A 13924-nucleotide genomic window follows, 5' to 3' on the forward strand; every position below is an offset into this window, starting at 1 on the left:
CACGGCCAGTTCACGCACAGTTCACGGTGTACGTTATGAGCAGCAACAGGACTACTCATAATGCAATAGGTTTTGTTACTAAATCCATGTGCTGTAGTACAATTCTTTCTAAAACCGTATTTGGCCAATTTCGCCCAACTCTGTTTCTTCAGTACTGTTTACTCGATAAACAAGTCCCATGGCAAGAGTCAATGGCAAAGTTACAAAGTTCTCCAGCAGCTCTAGTTAGGTAAAGCAGCCAGAAACTTCAAACTGTTTCCGGAAATATTTTCCAGTTTGTGAATAACAATAATATTTTCTGTATATTGCCTGGTTTTGCTTTTATTTTGTTTTACTTCAGGTGCATTAAGTGTCACAGCACTTTTAATGCAGCCTGTGTATTGAGGATGGCTACTTTATTATGCAGCTGACACTTTAAAAAAATTTAAAAATCCTTGGAGTCATTTCAGAAAAATACAAGAACAATTCTTCAGTTTTGCATCACAGAAATAGTAATTTTGACACAGAGAATTAATTGAATTATTGTACTAGCATTTCAACAGTAGCTGACTAGCCAGGTAAGAAACACAACCATTTTCTTATACTCAGTAGCTAATATTTTTTCAGACAGAATACATATAGAAAGGACTTTTATAATAATTCATATCCTGATCGAAATCTCTTCTGGACTAGCATAAATGAGGAGTAACTGCACTGCAGTCAATGGAGTTTCACCAGGCGGCAGTGGTGAAAAGTTAGAAGAAAAGCAAGGGTAAAGGCTCCTTAGTGTTCCAGTTTTAAAAGACTAGCAGGGCTTTCAATCACTGTCTTTGTTAGTTTTCAAGATCTTAACTCATTTTAAAAGCGTATTTCTAATAATTGATTAGCATTTTGCAGCACATTTGCTTCACATTTAAGTACAACTCAATGTGGTTGGTTCCATAAGAAAAACAGCTTCATACTGTCACACAACAGAAGCACGAAAACAAAAAAAATCTGTAAAAAAAAACTTCTGGAATTGTTCTATACTTGTGCTCCTTCCGCAGATTTTTCTCTTGGTAGTTTCTTTTGAATACAAGGTTGTATAAGTAAAAATATTATTCCCACCATGTATAGCAAGCCAGATATGTAAAAAGAAAAATCATATTTATGTGTGATGTCATAGATCCAACCTGCAAAATGAAGACAAAACATGTTGGTTACAAAGCTTGACAACAAGGTACACTGCTTGGGAAAACATGAAGAATACTGCACATTTCTCTCATAACTTTTCAGTCAAATCCTTAGACTTAGTTTTGTGGAAAAAAGAGGTGGTGATTGACTCATCCTCTAGATGCTGCAGATGGGTATGTATTAACAAAATCTCTTGTTTATTCACCAAAACCAGTGCAAAACCTACCCCTTCATTTAGGTATCATGAAAGTTTTAAAACAGGACTCTAGCTACGCGTCATCCTAAGAAGCCAAACAACCTTTCTGAAACTGTACATCTTTCAAATAAGTTATCGCAGGTCTGATTTTGAAATAAACCAGTAGAAATTCTGGCATCCCAAGCCAATTAGCTTTTTTATCCCACTGTTGTCTTTGTAAAATGCCCAGTGCTGCAGGCTAGTTCAAATGTTGTACCCTGTGCAAGCAAACACATTCTCAACAGCTCCCTCAAAGACTCACTACTGATAAAAGACTTTTCAAGATGTATAATCTCAGTGCTGCCATGGATGTCAGGGCAACCTTAATTGCTTTGCAATCTTTCAGAAAGGTTTGAGAATCTAAAATAGCAAAATTCCCTCATGTCATCCTGCTTGCATTATGATATAACCTCAAGATCAGAAACTTTTTCTACATCAACTAATGACCTCCTATTTGCTTCATTACTAATGACCAAATAGAAAGACATGTTCAGCACAGACTGAGAGGTGCTGGAAGAATATATGGTAAACTCTGCTGCTTTTCAAAGGGCACTGAACGACTTTTCCTCTAAATCATGTCAGCTCACTCACATGAGCGTCCTCACTTTCCTGAGTTGCTTGCGTTACTAATAGCTTCAGTTCAGCCTAGGGCCATCCCTGGCTGACCACAGCCATTACTCACCAGGTTACTTGCTGCTTTCTTCTGACTTGCATCTCTGTAAAAGACAGCTGTAGTCTGGCTTTAATACTGACAATCAGTACCTCTTTCTCTTCTGTACTTCCCTGCCTCTTTCTATAAGAAAATTTATAATGAATGTTTGTTGAAACTAAGTAACTGTAGGGTTAACATACATACACTTCTACCTTCTGCTGGGGGTGGTAGTAAAGAGATTATAAGCAGTGCAGTCCTCAAAGCAGGTATTTTTGGCTTAAGGAAGGCAAAGCTAAGTTAGTTAAATCAACACATCCACTGGCAGCTTAAAGTGATGACACCCAAGTGGGCATTAAATTTTTTGGGGGTAATGCTATTGTATAAACATACTTACCCTGAAAACTGTTCATCATTTTTCAATCTAGATATAGGCATGAGTATGTATAGTGCATATAATACACAAAATATATAAAAATAGATTAAGCCTTTCTCATTTTAAAGAAGTGCATGATAATATTTTAAGGAAACATACATTGAAAGGATAGATTTGGGGTTATTTGCAAGGATCGTAACTTGTAGTGTGTAAATAGTGAGCTGTACCCAGCAGATGTGATCTATACATTTGCGCAATGTAAAGCTGGAGAAGCTGTAAATCTGATAACTACACATGCTCATAACAAAAGAAAGCTTAACACAACAAGTCACATGTTTATTATAAAAACATCTGTTGGTTAGCAATTTGAACTTTTTACCTGCCAAGGGTGGTCCAAACAATGCAGATACTCCGTTGGCACAAATGATGATGCCATAGGCATTTGCAAGGTGTTTAGTTCCAACTAAATCTTCAGTCACAACAGGCATTAGAGAAAAATAGCCGCTAGAAAATCCTATTAGAGCGCAAACCACAGCCAGGCTAAGGTATGTTTGCATTAGTGGCAAAGTAAGGATGCAGGTGACCAGGGTGAAGTTAGCCATGAGGAAGACGTTCCATGTGCTGATACATGGGAGATCAGAGATCATTCCAAGGATCACTTTACCAAAAATATGAACAATAGCTATAATGGATGTCAAAGGAAACATATTGTTCTGACTAAGTAAGTTGTACTGCTTGACTATTTCTGGAAGATGAATAAAGGGAATGACAAAGCTGCTATAGGCAAACAAAGCCCAAATTATAAAGGCCACAAATATTCTATTGGTAAACAGTGATGCAGCTCCAAAGTAGCTGGAATACCATATTGCAAAGCCCTTCCTGACTCTAACCATCAGCTGGCTCACTGTCTTGAGAATGCAAAGTCCATACGTATTCCTTCCACTTCTAGATTTACCTCCAATTTCTGTGTGCTGAACGCTGTCAAGCACTTCTTCATTTGTTGCTGCTTCTTTTTTTTCTGGTTCTTCTCTGAGGACTCTGTTAGATTTTACAGTCTCTGCAGAATGGGACAGAGCTTTTGCCTGATTATCTTCACTATTACTTCTCAAAACATGTTTTTCACTAACAATGTCTTTGGGAGAGAGTGGTCTCATAAGTGCCCCACAGACACAAAGGTTCAGGGAGACAGCACCCTGGATGAACATGGCATTCCTCCAGCCAAATTCCATGCAGAGGTACTTCAGTAAGGCAGTCATTAGGAAAGCTCCAAATCCTGTTCCTGTGGTACTGAGTCCTTGTGCAAGCGCTCTTCTCTTCTGGAAATACTGCCCTACCATGACCACCGCAGGCAGATAAACCATGCCACTTCCAATCCCTGTGAAAATAAAAACCAAAATCAACCTGAACTTTTTGCCAACAACATAAAAAGCAGTGAAAAATAAATCAGTTTTATTCCTAACTTTTGTGTGAGCATAGCAGTAAAACCAAGAATACACAGTTCTCATGTTAGCTTTATTTCTGTCTTGTATTTTCCAAAATTTGCAATACTTACTCCAGTGAGAATGCAGTACTGCTATTTATCTGCTGGAAAAACCAGAAACACATGGAAGATAAAACCTTTACCTCAGTTCAGCATGACACCACTGGAAAGTCCCAAACATTCCACAAGAAATCACTGACAGTTAATATGGGGACAAACATAAACAAATTCTTTTGAAATATCTGCATTTCTAATACTTGCATCTGATTGTATCAGTGACCAGAAATTGTTTAGTGGGCACACCTCGCTGCTTTTGCCTAAGTTCACCAACAATGAAGATCCAGGCTGAGTTTTTGTCTTTGCCTTGTGACTGTGGAGCCACACTGACCGTAAGGAAAGCTTCAGGAACCAGCACAGGGTGTTCACCCAGTGGTGGGACCTTGGGCGGCTTCCAGGTTTGCTTCTGGGTTCTCCAGGGAAGTCTAGGGAGGGCCACAGAGTAGTTGCTCAGGCATATTCTTAAAAGGCAGATCTCTAATTTTGTAGAAAACCCCTCACTTGTAGTGAAAAAATCAATGTATTCATGGTACCTATTTCAAGCAGGAAGTGATGAGAGTTGTACAAACACACCACAGAAGGTAACAGTTGCTCAGTTTTTCTCACAGCAAATTCCAGACAGAAGGATTTGGGCTGGAAGAGGTATATACAGAAGATGTTTCCAAATTCACTGTGATTGTAATTTAGAAGAGTGTGTTGGACTTAAAAGCTTTCCTAAACAGATGATAATGTAGCTGCGTGTGGCTCCAGCATGGTCTAGCTACAGGACATCGGAGAAAGAGTGGTTTTCCCAGCAAAGCCTGAAAAAAGCACCTCAGCAGCGTGGTAGTGTACTGTGGTCAGCTCTGACCTGTTTTGCCCAATAGAAGTATTTCTTTCCTTGCTATGCAAATACATGATCAGGTTTTTACACTGCAAAACTCCCTCTCCAACCGCAGCAACAAACTCTAAGGAAATCTCCCTGCCCCTCAGAAGACTGCCTGCCTCGTTAGGCTGGCCTGCTGTTGACTGCCGTGAAAAAACAGCCCAGGCTTGTGCTTGCGTTAGCCTTTACTGAGCTTCCCTCGTGCATCCTGAGAAACAAAGACATTTTTCAAATAGTCTTTCTCATTCTGTGGATTACATAGCATAATGTAGCCTAATTACATGCAAAGGCACAACACCTTCACAGGTGCCACAGGCCACTCCACAACTTTCCTCACAGATTTCTCACCCTACACTGTGACAGCTGCGGCAGGGCTGGCTCTGCTCTCCCCCTGCCCTGCACAGGACCTCATTTTGCCATTTTGCCCCCAGCCCACAGGGACTGCCTGCTGACAGCAACTCCAGGTGTCCACCCCAGGGCGCCCTGAGACAGGTAGGGGAGAGAAGGCTCCTCTGCCCCCACCGTACCGCTGCTGTGGGAAGGAAAGCCTGTGGAGCTGGGATGACGCAATCAACCAGGAGATGAGGGGACAAGGCTGTGAGGGGAGAGGAACCATGCTGATGTGATAGCAGGAACCAGTTAATTATAAACAATGTGAAGGCAGGAGCCAGATAGTCAAGAATGAAGGCCTTGTCCTTGGAAAGCAGGATGGACTCAGCAACACAGGCAGTCACTAATCCGGGAAGAAGAGTCCTAAGCAAGATAAAGAAGACAAAACATGGAGCAAGGAATGTGCGACATCAGGAAAACTGAAGAGAGCATGCGTCAGGGCGGGGGGTGAAAAGTATAACTGAGAAGAAGACTGTGAGCCTTCCTCCAAAAGGCCCCAACTCACAACCACCAGACGATACTGTGCATGCCCAAGGAGGGGACAAGCTATGTAAATGAATCTGGGGAAGTAATTATAATATTCTTATTAGTTCTCAGAATGATTATAATATTCATATTAATTCCTAGAAATATATATATGTAATAGTTCACAGTATAAATAAAGCAATAGAGCTCTCTGTAAACGCACACAGATAGGCTGGAGTGTGTCCAGATCCGCGAATAAGGAATACCTGCTTAACAGTCACATTGGCTATTGAGTTTTGTATCGGTGTTCTTTGCATCAGATGTGAGGGGCACTTTGGGAATGGGAGCTGAGGCAGCAGGGTGGCAGTGACTGGGGGCAAGGCTGGGATCACAGGGATGTACTGTCTGAGGACATTTGGCACAGCTGGTCACCAACAGAGAGAACAGTAGCCATTGGTAAGCCCGTGAGGAGGCCCAGAAGTGATTGCAACAGGAAGGGGTCATCATAAGTGAACAGCAGTCTTACATCCAGCAGCCATGAAACATGAAAGAAACTTCCCTGATGTGGCAGTGAGTGAAGTGACTGTGACCAAGGGGATGGGAGCGAGTGGACAGGGCCTGAGATGATGGATGAGTAAGGTGATCACGAGTGCAGGGACAGTGAGTGAGGGGATGGCAAGGGGGTGGTGAATGGAGGTCTCCCGGAGCTGGAAGAGATATCTCAGGCATTTCTACACTGGTTTTGTGCCCAGAGTGACTTCTGCAACAGCATCTCATTTCTCCATCTCATGTAAAATCTTGCCTCGTGTTTTTTCTGAAAATACAGTTTTCACCCATCTACATTCTCGGTACAATCTCTGCTTTTTTGTCTGATACTTTCTGTATGACAAGGGCTAAGAAAAAGATTGTGTAGGTTCCCATCTGCTTGATTACGTTCAATACAAATGGAAACAGAAATTCCAAAAAGGGCAGAATCCTGCCTATAATTATTGGGGTTTGTTCAGGAATTTACAACATCACTGAAATCTATGATACCATGGTATAACAAGTCAACTCAGTTATCTTTGCTAGTTCTCATTTTTTCCATCCAAAGGGCTAAATAAAAAATTATGTACAGAAATTCTGCAGATTTCTGTGAAATCCTGTGCAACAGTAGTTTGAGGAAATGGAGGGTACTGAAGCTATTACTAGCATTGTAAACAATTCATTCTTTTGCCATCACTTCTGTCTCTCACATATAACAGATACCACACTTCATAATTGGCCATGTTATCCGTGGAATGAATATTTCAAAGCCCCTTGAATTGCTCAGCGTCGCTCAGATAATAATTAAAGGCCAAATTTTCTATTTCTTTTTTTCAAATCTATTAACCATAACTCTTTCCAAAAATGAAGAGTGAATAAATTGGAATAGTGCTGTTAAGTAGATAATATTGGGTTCCTCTATATAGCTTTCTTAAAGTAACTATATTTTTTCAGGAGAAGCCACATTTTGTTAGAAATTAGGCACTGAATACCTGTTTTCAAGAAAGATGCCTAAACACGCATGCCTTTTCATATTTTGATTGGGCTCTTCCACATGACAAAAGGTTCTCTAGAGACCTAATTCCAATAAAAATGACATAATCTTTCAGGATTTTATTACAAAAAAACCATAGCAAAAATAGTTGCTATTTATTAGTGGTCATAGATGTAGTCTGAATATCCTTTATTAGAAAATATGTACGAAATACAGACAAATGCCTTTGAGGTTGGAACACAGCTAACTTTCTTCAGAGTAGTTCATATGGTGCTGTGTTTCGCATTTGTGTCCCAAACACTGCAGATAGACAGGGATGGTTTAGCTGTTGCTGGACACTACATGCACAGCATCAAGGCCTTTTCTGTTTCTCACACTGCCCTGCCAGTGAGGGGGCTGGGGGGGCACAAGAAGCTGGGAGGGGACACAGGGGACAAGTGACACCAACTGACCAAAGGGACATCCCGTACCATATGCCACCATGCTCAGCAATAAAACTGGGGACAAGGAGTAAGGGAGGACGTTCCGAGTTGTGGCGCTTGTCTTTGCAAGGAATGGTCACATATGGCGAAGCCCTGCTCTACAGGAAGTCGCTCATCATCTGCCCGCCCAAGGGAAGGAGTGGATGAACTCCTTATCTTGTTTTGCTTGTGCATGCAGCTTTTGCTTTACCTGTTAAACTGTCTTTATCTCACCTTCACCCTTCCGATTCTCTCTCCATCCCACTGTGAGAAAGTGAGTGAGCAGCTGTGTGAGCCTTACCAGCAGTAAACCACAACACTGTTTAAAATGGGTTTTGAGGCAGTACATAGTTACCATAATCTGGTATTTTATTAATGTGGAGCAGCTCCTATAGAAAACATTTGCTGTTTCTTCCCGTGACAAAGACAGGAATTAGCTAGATATATCATTCAACAGTGTTTTAATATCTTTAAATTCCACTTGTTAGAGTTTGGGTTACATTAATTCTTCTAATTAAAAATGTCCTGTTATATATTCACTTAGGAGAAACTGATAAAAATACCATCTTCACATGGAAGATTTAAATGACAACAGACGTAATTGGGCCCAATCCACTGAGTAAATAAGCAAGTTTTCTGAAAAGACAACCAGCTCTAAAGAGTATGAAAGAAAAGCTGAAATAACTTTACAGTCTAATTACCCTCTTTATTCATCCAGATAACCTTCACAGGAATAAAAAGTAACTGAAATGATTTTCAAACAACAGTACAGCTCTTACCAGCTGTCACTCCAAAAGTAAGGAAGAGGTAGCACACATCTGAGGCATAGGCACTCAGTATCCACCCTAGCGCATTCAATATCCCTCCAATTATAGCTGTCCTGCGGCACCCACACAGGCTGATGCATAAACCAATGACAGGACCTGTTAAAAAACATGCCAAAATGTTAAATAATTTATTTAATTCTCTAAACTTTAATAATTTTTGACATGAAGATTCTTGATCTTTTAAAGAAAATGTTAAACATCAGGCTACTCACACAATTCAGTTTATATTCCCTATTACTGGTCAAAGTTGTGGAAAGAAAAATGAAATCAACTGACCAAATACTTAGCAAATAGCCACAGAACCTAAAATCAGAGCGGCCCCAGGAAAAGTGGCAAGAAACTGAAGAAAGGAGAAGAAAATGAAACCGTTGTTCCCAATACTGATGCTGTGTGAGTACAGGCCTTTTTCACAAGTAACTAGGAAGTGAACATTTTATTTCTTTTTCACTACAATATTTTAAGCAGACCTAAACACAACTTTTTCCATCTTAATTTAGAGAGGCAGAGTTGTGTATATGCATATATACACAAACATACCCCTACAGATATTATTTTGGGTTGATTCAATGACAACTTCAAAAAATTTTAGTTCAGCTGCCAAAATTAAACATAAACTGTCAAAATTCAACATTTTCTCCTCACAGATAGAGTATAGGGAGGACCACAAGCTTCACAGATCATCTGTTTTCTTAATTCTAGTGAGACCTTGAAGACATAGGCATCCTTTCCTGCTCATGCTGCCTCCTGGAGTAATTGTCTCCTCTATCATCTTCCCTGTTGTCCCCTTTCTCCTTCTAACTTGTAAAATCTGTCCCAGTGATTTTAAGAAGGCTGAGTTGCCTTCTGAGTTGGAGAACAAGGGTAGATCTGCTAATAAAATGAATAGCTGTAAAAAAATACTTGAGGGATGAGTGTCAAACATATTCTAAAAATCTGTGTACTCTTGAAATAAATTATGCTGGAACATACCTACAATAAGTGTAATGCCCATGCTGAGGGAGCTAACCCATGCTGTTAGGCCACGACTTTGATTAAACTCTTCAAGCCATTCCATATTGAGTATTCCAAGGGCCATTTGGGACCCCATGATAAGTATGTGCACAAGGAAAGAGGAAAGTACAATCATCCAAGCCCATCCTCCATCGATGTTTGAATCAGGCTTAACTGGCTTACTTCTGACGTTTGAGTCATCTCCAAAATCATACCCCATATCCTCTTGACTAGCGTACATTTTCTCCACGGTATCCTGAAACATATGCAGTAAATACCTTCAAAATACAAACAAATTGATCAGATTTTGTAGTTTGGCTATACTGAATAGCATAAATCACTACCATATGTCACCATTGCGGTTTAGTGCAGTTGTAAAGCGAATATTTGGTTTTCATTGTTCAAATGTAAAATGTTCAGAAAATTCTCTAATTAATGTGTTCCTTTGTGTGCCTTATTATTATGGCTGCCTATGCAGGAGTATTTACAGGTTGACAGAAGGCTGCATTATTTCCATTACTATATACTTTATTTACTTGTAGGTGGCTGAGAGCACTCACTCTTCATGTGTTGACTGGGGTCACAAAAAAAGACTGGTCTCTCTTGGCATATTTTTTCTATCACCTTCTGCTGTCCCAGTAAGATTACGTGCCTTTGTGTTCTAGTTGATAAAGCTTGGAATAAAAAAAGGAAATCCAAAAGAGTCAGGTAGATGAAGTTACCATATCTTTTCAGAGGAAACCAGTTTTGAGATTAATTTCTTCCTTCGTAGTGGAGGAACGAAGACAGAGAAAAATGAAGATTTAAGATTCTTGATCCTCAAAATGCTTTGCATACGTAAACTGCAACAAGGGGATTGTTACTACTCCTCCGGCAAATTAATATCAATGTCAATCAGAATCAAACTGAGTAGCAGAATTATGTGCATAGGTGCATTTAAGATTAATCTGATTAGTCTGATTTCTTCCACTATTACTCTAAGTGAAGACTGCAACACAAAGTGAAAATAATTTCAAAACCATTTTAAATTGATTAACGGGCAAGGTGCAGAAACCAGTCTTCCCTCCATCTGATTTCTGCTGCGACATTGTGAAACGTCACCCAACTCTGGAGCACCACACAGGTTTCCATGGAGACTAGAAATATACCAGAGGTGGCATTTTTTTGTCTTGTTCTCCACAGAAATGAAAAGGACCATCAGCTTCACAACCATCAAGAGACAAGAAAGTTATCACGCACTGTTTAAAAAAGTTCCTTATGTATTCTGTGAGCCCTCCGAAGGTGTGCCTCAGGGCTAGCTCCTCACTGCTGAAAACTAGCAGTGAAGGGAGTAACTTGGATTCTGTACTAACTGAAAATTTGGACTGTTGTTTTTAAACGTGAGTATATTTTGCTTCTCAAGTTATTACTTTTCCAAACTGTTTTACTTTTTTCTTATTGCTAGATAAACATACAGAGAAGGTCTTGAAGTTTTTCATACTAATACACAGATGGATTCAGAGCTGATTGGTCAAAGCTACCACCTCTTTCACAGTAACAGTACTTGATATATGTAACCTCTTCCAGCTGGCCGCTAGGTAAGTTACCTTTGTCGTTGAGTGCCACATATCCCTTACTTGCAGTACAGGTAATCATGTGTAACTAAGGGCAGCTTGAACACGAAGGTTCCTCCAATACCACACTGATTTGCCTCATACAGTCAGTTGGAGCTCCAGGTATCAAACTTTTCATAGATGGATACTCTTAGGGACTGAGTTGTCACTAGCCCTAACTTGGCCATGCAAGGTACTGGTGACACAGGAGAAGAACAAGAATTCTGCCCATTTAATACTTGACATGAGCAGGTAAGCTGGGACCAGTTGATGAGTCCCCACCCGGGTGCCAGTGGAAACACATACTGAAATACAGACTTACTGGCTTTTTCTTTCCAAATCAAGGGGCAGAGAGAAGGAGGATTATGTTTAGAAGTCTTTCTAGAGGTCCTGCAGTGTGTTTGAGGCAGGTAGTAGGGGAACAGATCGGAGCCATGCAGTGGTGCAGCCTTTTTTTTTTAATGTAAGAGAACAGCCTGGGATAGGTTTACTTAAAATTCTATTTCACCCTTCCTCAACAGAAAGCAGCTCTTAAAGATGCCATCTCAACTGTTTCTTATTAGTGTACTTGGAGCTAGATCCCCCACTGATGTAGTTCATATGACTACTGATGGAGGATTCAGCCCACCCACAAGAGAGAGAAATACTAACTGCATAAAGGTAACAAAGATAGCGAACAATCATGCTAATGGGAAAGAATGAGAAGCAGCAGAATGAAGGAAAATTGCAAGTTGTTAAACATGCTCTGCATAAGATTAATAAAAATGTGTGATGGATATTACAGTACATCTCAGATAATGAAACAGAAAATTATAGAACTGAAGATTCAGTCTCAGTATTAAAATATTAAAGGTGGAGCCTCACCTTTCTCTTTCACGCTTTTGACTGGCTTTTTGTGTGCACCTGAATACTGATACAGGATACAAAAATCTTATTTGGACAGGGAATAGATACCTCTTTTATATATTTTAAATTATTTAAAGCAAAAATAATAGACACTGAGATGCAAAGATATTACACTCATCTTTGCAGACTTACTTACAGAACGGGCTTAGGTTGAGCAGATCCAAGTTAACGTTATGCTTGCATCAACACCCACAAATCTTCAGAAAACGCATATATTTTCCCTTTGAACTGGATTCTTGCTTATTATTACTTTTATACTATTAACTTTTCACTGAAGTCACAAGTTCAGAGTGAAAGAAAAGGGGGTAGATCAAAAGCAAGGAAGATGACTTCCAACAACTGCACAAACTCTCAGGCTCTGGATAAAGCAAGGACTGGGTGTCCGGATCCTCTCCCAATTATTGACCCTATCTCATCCAGGAGAAATACACTTACCTGCCCTCAGCCGTCTTCCCACACCACAGCACTGCCAAGAACACAGTATTACCAGGCCCAAGGGGTTCTTCGCAATTGTGAAATCGCAGAGAAACTGCAATGAAAGTGACAGCAGCTGATTTGTGAAGCCAGCCATATTTCCCCGGTGAAAAACGTAGACACAGTGCTTGAATAAAACCTTTTCACAAAGGATTGCATTTAAAGCCAGTGTCGCGACACGAAACAGGCCCATCTCCGGAGCAGGGACGAATCGCTCAAACGCCAATATGGTGTGTAGCGAGACCCGTTTATTGTTTACAGTACATCCTAATTTATAGACTCTTGTCCACTCGACTAACTACATGGTGGTTGGATAGTGTCTCTGTTACACAGACAGCACACAACTCTTAAAGCACTATAATTGGATAAAAGGGGTTAGTTCCCACGTGGTTAGTGTTTTGGTTAGAGCTAATCAAACAAGGCCAGTAGAGATAGTATTTCCCACACGATAGTACTGCAGCTGGGTTTCGGCTGCTAAGTTTCCCAGAGAAAGTAGCATATTTTCGTAGTTCTAATTTCTGCTAGAAAAATACACCAACAGCCAGGAGAATCTGGATTCTTGCTTCATCAGCTGGGAAGGGCTAGTCAACATTTTTTAGAAAAACTCTAAACCGTATGCAGCGCTCTTACAAAACCGGCCCAAATATCAGTGACCACACAGATGCTGAGCGTTTTCGGAAATCTGACTCATGAGCTATTTTAAGAACAAATGCAGGTGCTGTAGTAAGACCAAAGTTAGCAGCAAAAAACCAAAGTTCCCTGTACCATCAGTGGAGCTATGGCTCTCTAAGTTGTAGTTGAACTGGATCACTGAAAAAGTTATGTTGATATAAAAAGTCCATATGATGAATAACATACCTATACTTGGGTAAACTTTTGCAGTAGCTGATTGTCTCAGTCTTAAAAAGAATAGAATAAAATTGGAACTTCAAAGGTCCTTCCAACAGGTAACTCATATATGGATCAGAAATAGTACTGAGTTTTACTTCACAGTATTCCCAGTAGACATGTCACATGTGTAATTATTTGTCTTTGGAAGACATACAGGAAAAAATTTTGTTAAAACATAATTTATTTTGGGTGTCTTTAAGTTTTGTCAGTCTAACTTAAACTTGCTAATGCATGGAGCACTTAAGTTGTCAATGACTTCGGTAGAGATGTGGATGTCACCTCTGCAACTCAGAGTCACAGTGAGTATGTAACTTGTGCATGACCAGCGAGGACCGTTCGTTTCCAGGGTCACAAGTTTACACCAAGTCCGCGGCAGCTCAATTTCCAAATTTGTGTTGCTGCCCTTCTGCGTGCTAAGCACCATCTCCCAGGCTCTGCTCAGAAGACCTCTCCGGAAGACCCCTCGGTGCAGGAATAGCCTCAGATGTTTTTTTTCTCCCCCTGATGCCAAAGGCAGCTTGCATGAGACGCTGTACTTCTACTTCGCAAATGGTGACAGACTGTTTACAGGCAGCCCCAAGGCAGGGCTCCCGCC

General features: G+C 40.4%; 1 protein-coding gene across 1 annotated transcript; it reads right to left on the reverse strand.

The window, feature by feature from the left end:
• Positions 1 to 835: 835 nt before the first annotated feature.
• On the reverse strand, positions 836 to 12497 carry SLC16A14 (solute carrier family 16, member 14). The gene is made up of 6 exons (XM_010134685.1): positions 12400 to 12497; positions 10003 to 10140; positions 9446 to 9722; positions 8429 to 8572; positions 2792 to 3787; positions 836 to 1151 (listed from the first exon to the last, which is right to left on the reverse strand). The coding sequence occupies exons 3-6, from the start codon at positions 9705 to 9707 to the stop codon at positions 1003 to 1005; spliced, it is 1551 nt and encodes a 516-aa protein (XP_010132987.1). The 5' UTR covers positions 9708 to 9722; positions 10003 to 10140; positions 12400 to 12497; the 3' UTR covers positions 836 to 1002.
• Between the last annotated feature and the right edge of the window lie 1427 nt (positions 12498 to 13924).

This window comes from Buceros rhinoceros, unplaced genomic scaffold, assembly GCF_000710305.1.
Source record: "Buceros rhinoceros silvestris isolate BGI_N320 unplaced genomic scaffold, ASM71030v1 scaffold17964, whole genome shotgun sequence".
Lineage (NCBI taxonomy): Eukaryota > Metazoa > Chordata > Aves > Bucerotiformes > Bucerotidae > Buceros > Buceros rhinoceros.

What these genes read in the sequence shown, in the direction of transcription:
- SLC16A14 (XM_010134685.1), bottom strand. Translation starts at nt 9,707, where the DNA reads ATGTACGCTAGTCAAGAGGATATGGGGTATGATTTTGGAGATGACTCA. An exon ending in GGGCATTACACTTATTGTAG is followed by an intron (nt 8,573 to 9,445) that starts GTATGTTCCAGC and finishes GTTTTTTAACAG; the next exon opens with GTCCTGTCATTGGTTTATGC. An exon ending in GTTTGGACCACCCTTGGCAG is followed by an intron (nt 1,152 to 2,791) that starts GTAAAAAGTTCA and finishes TTCATTTTGCAG; the next exon opens with GTTGGATCTATGACATCACA.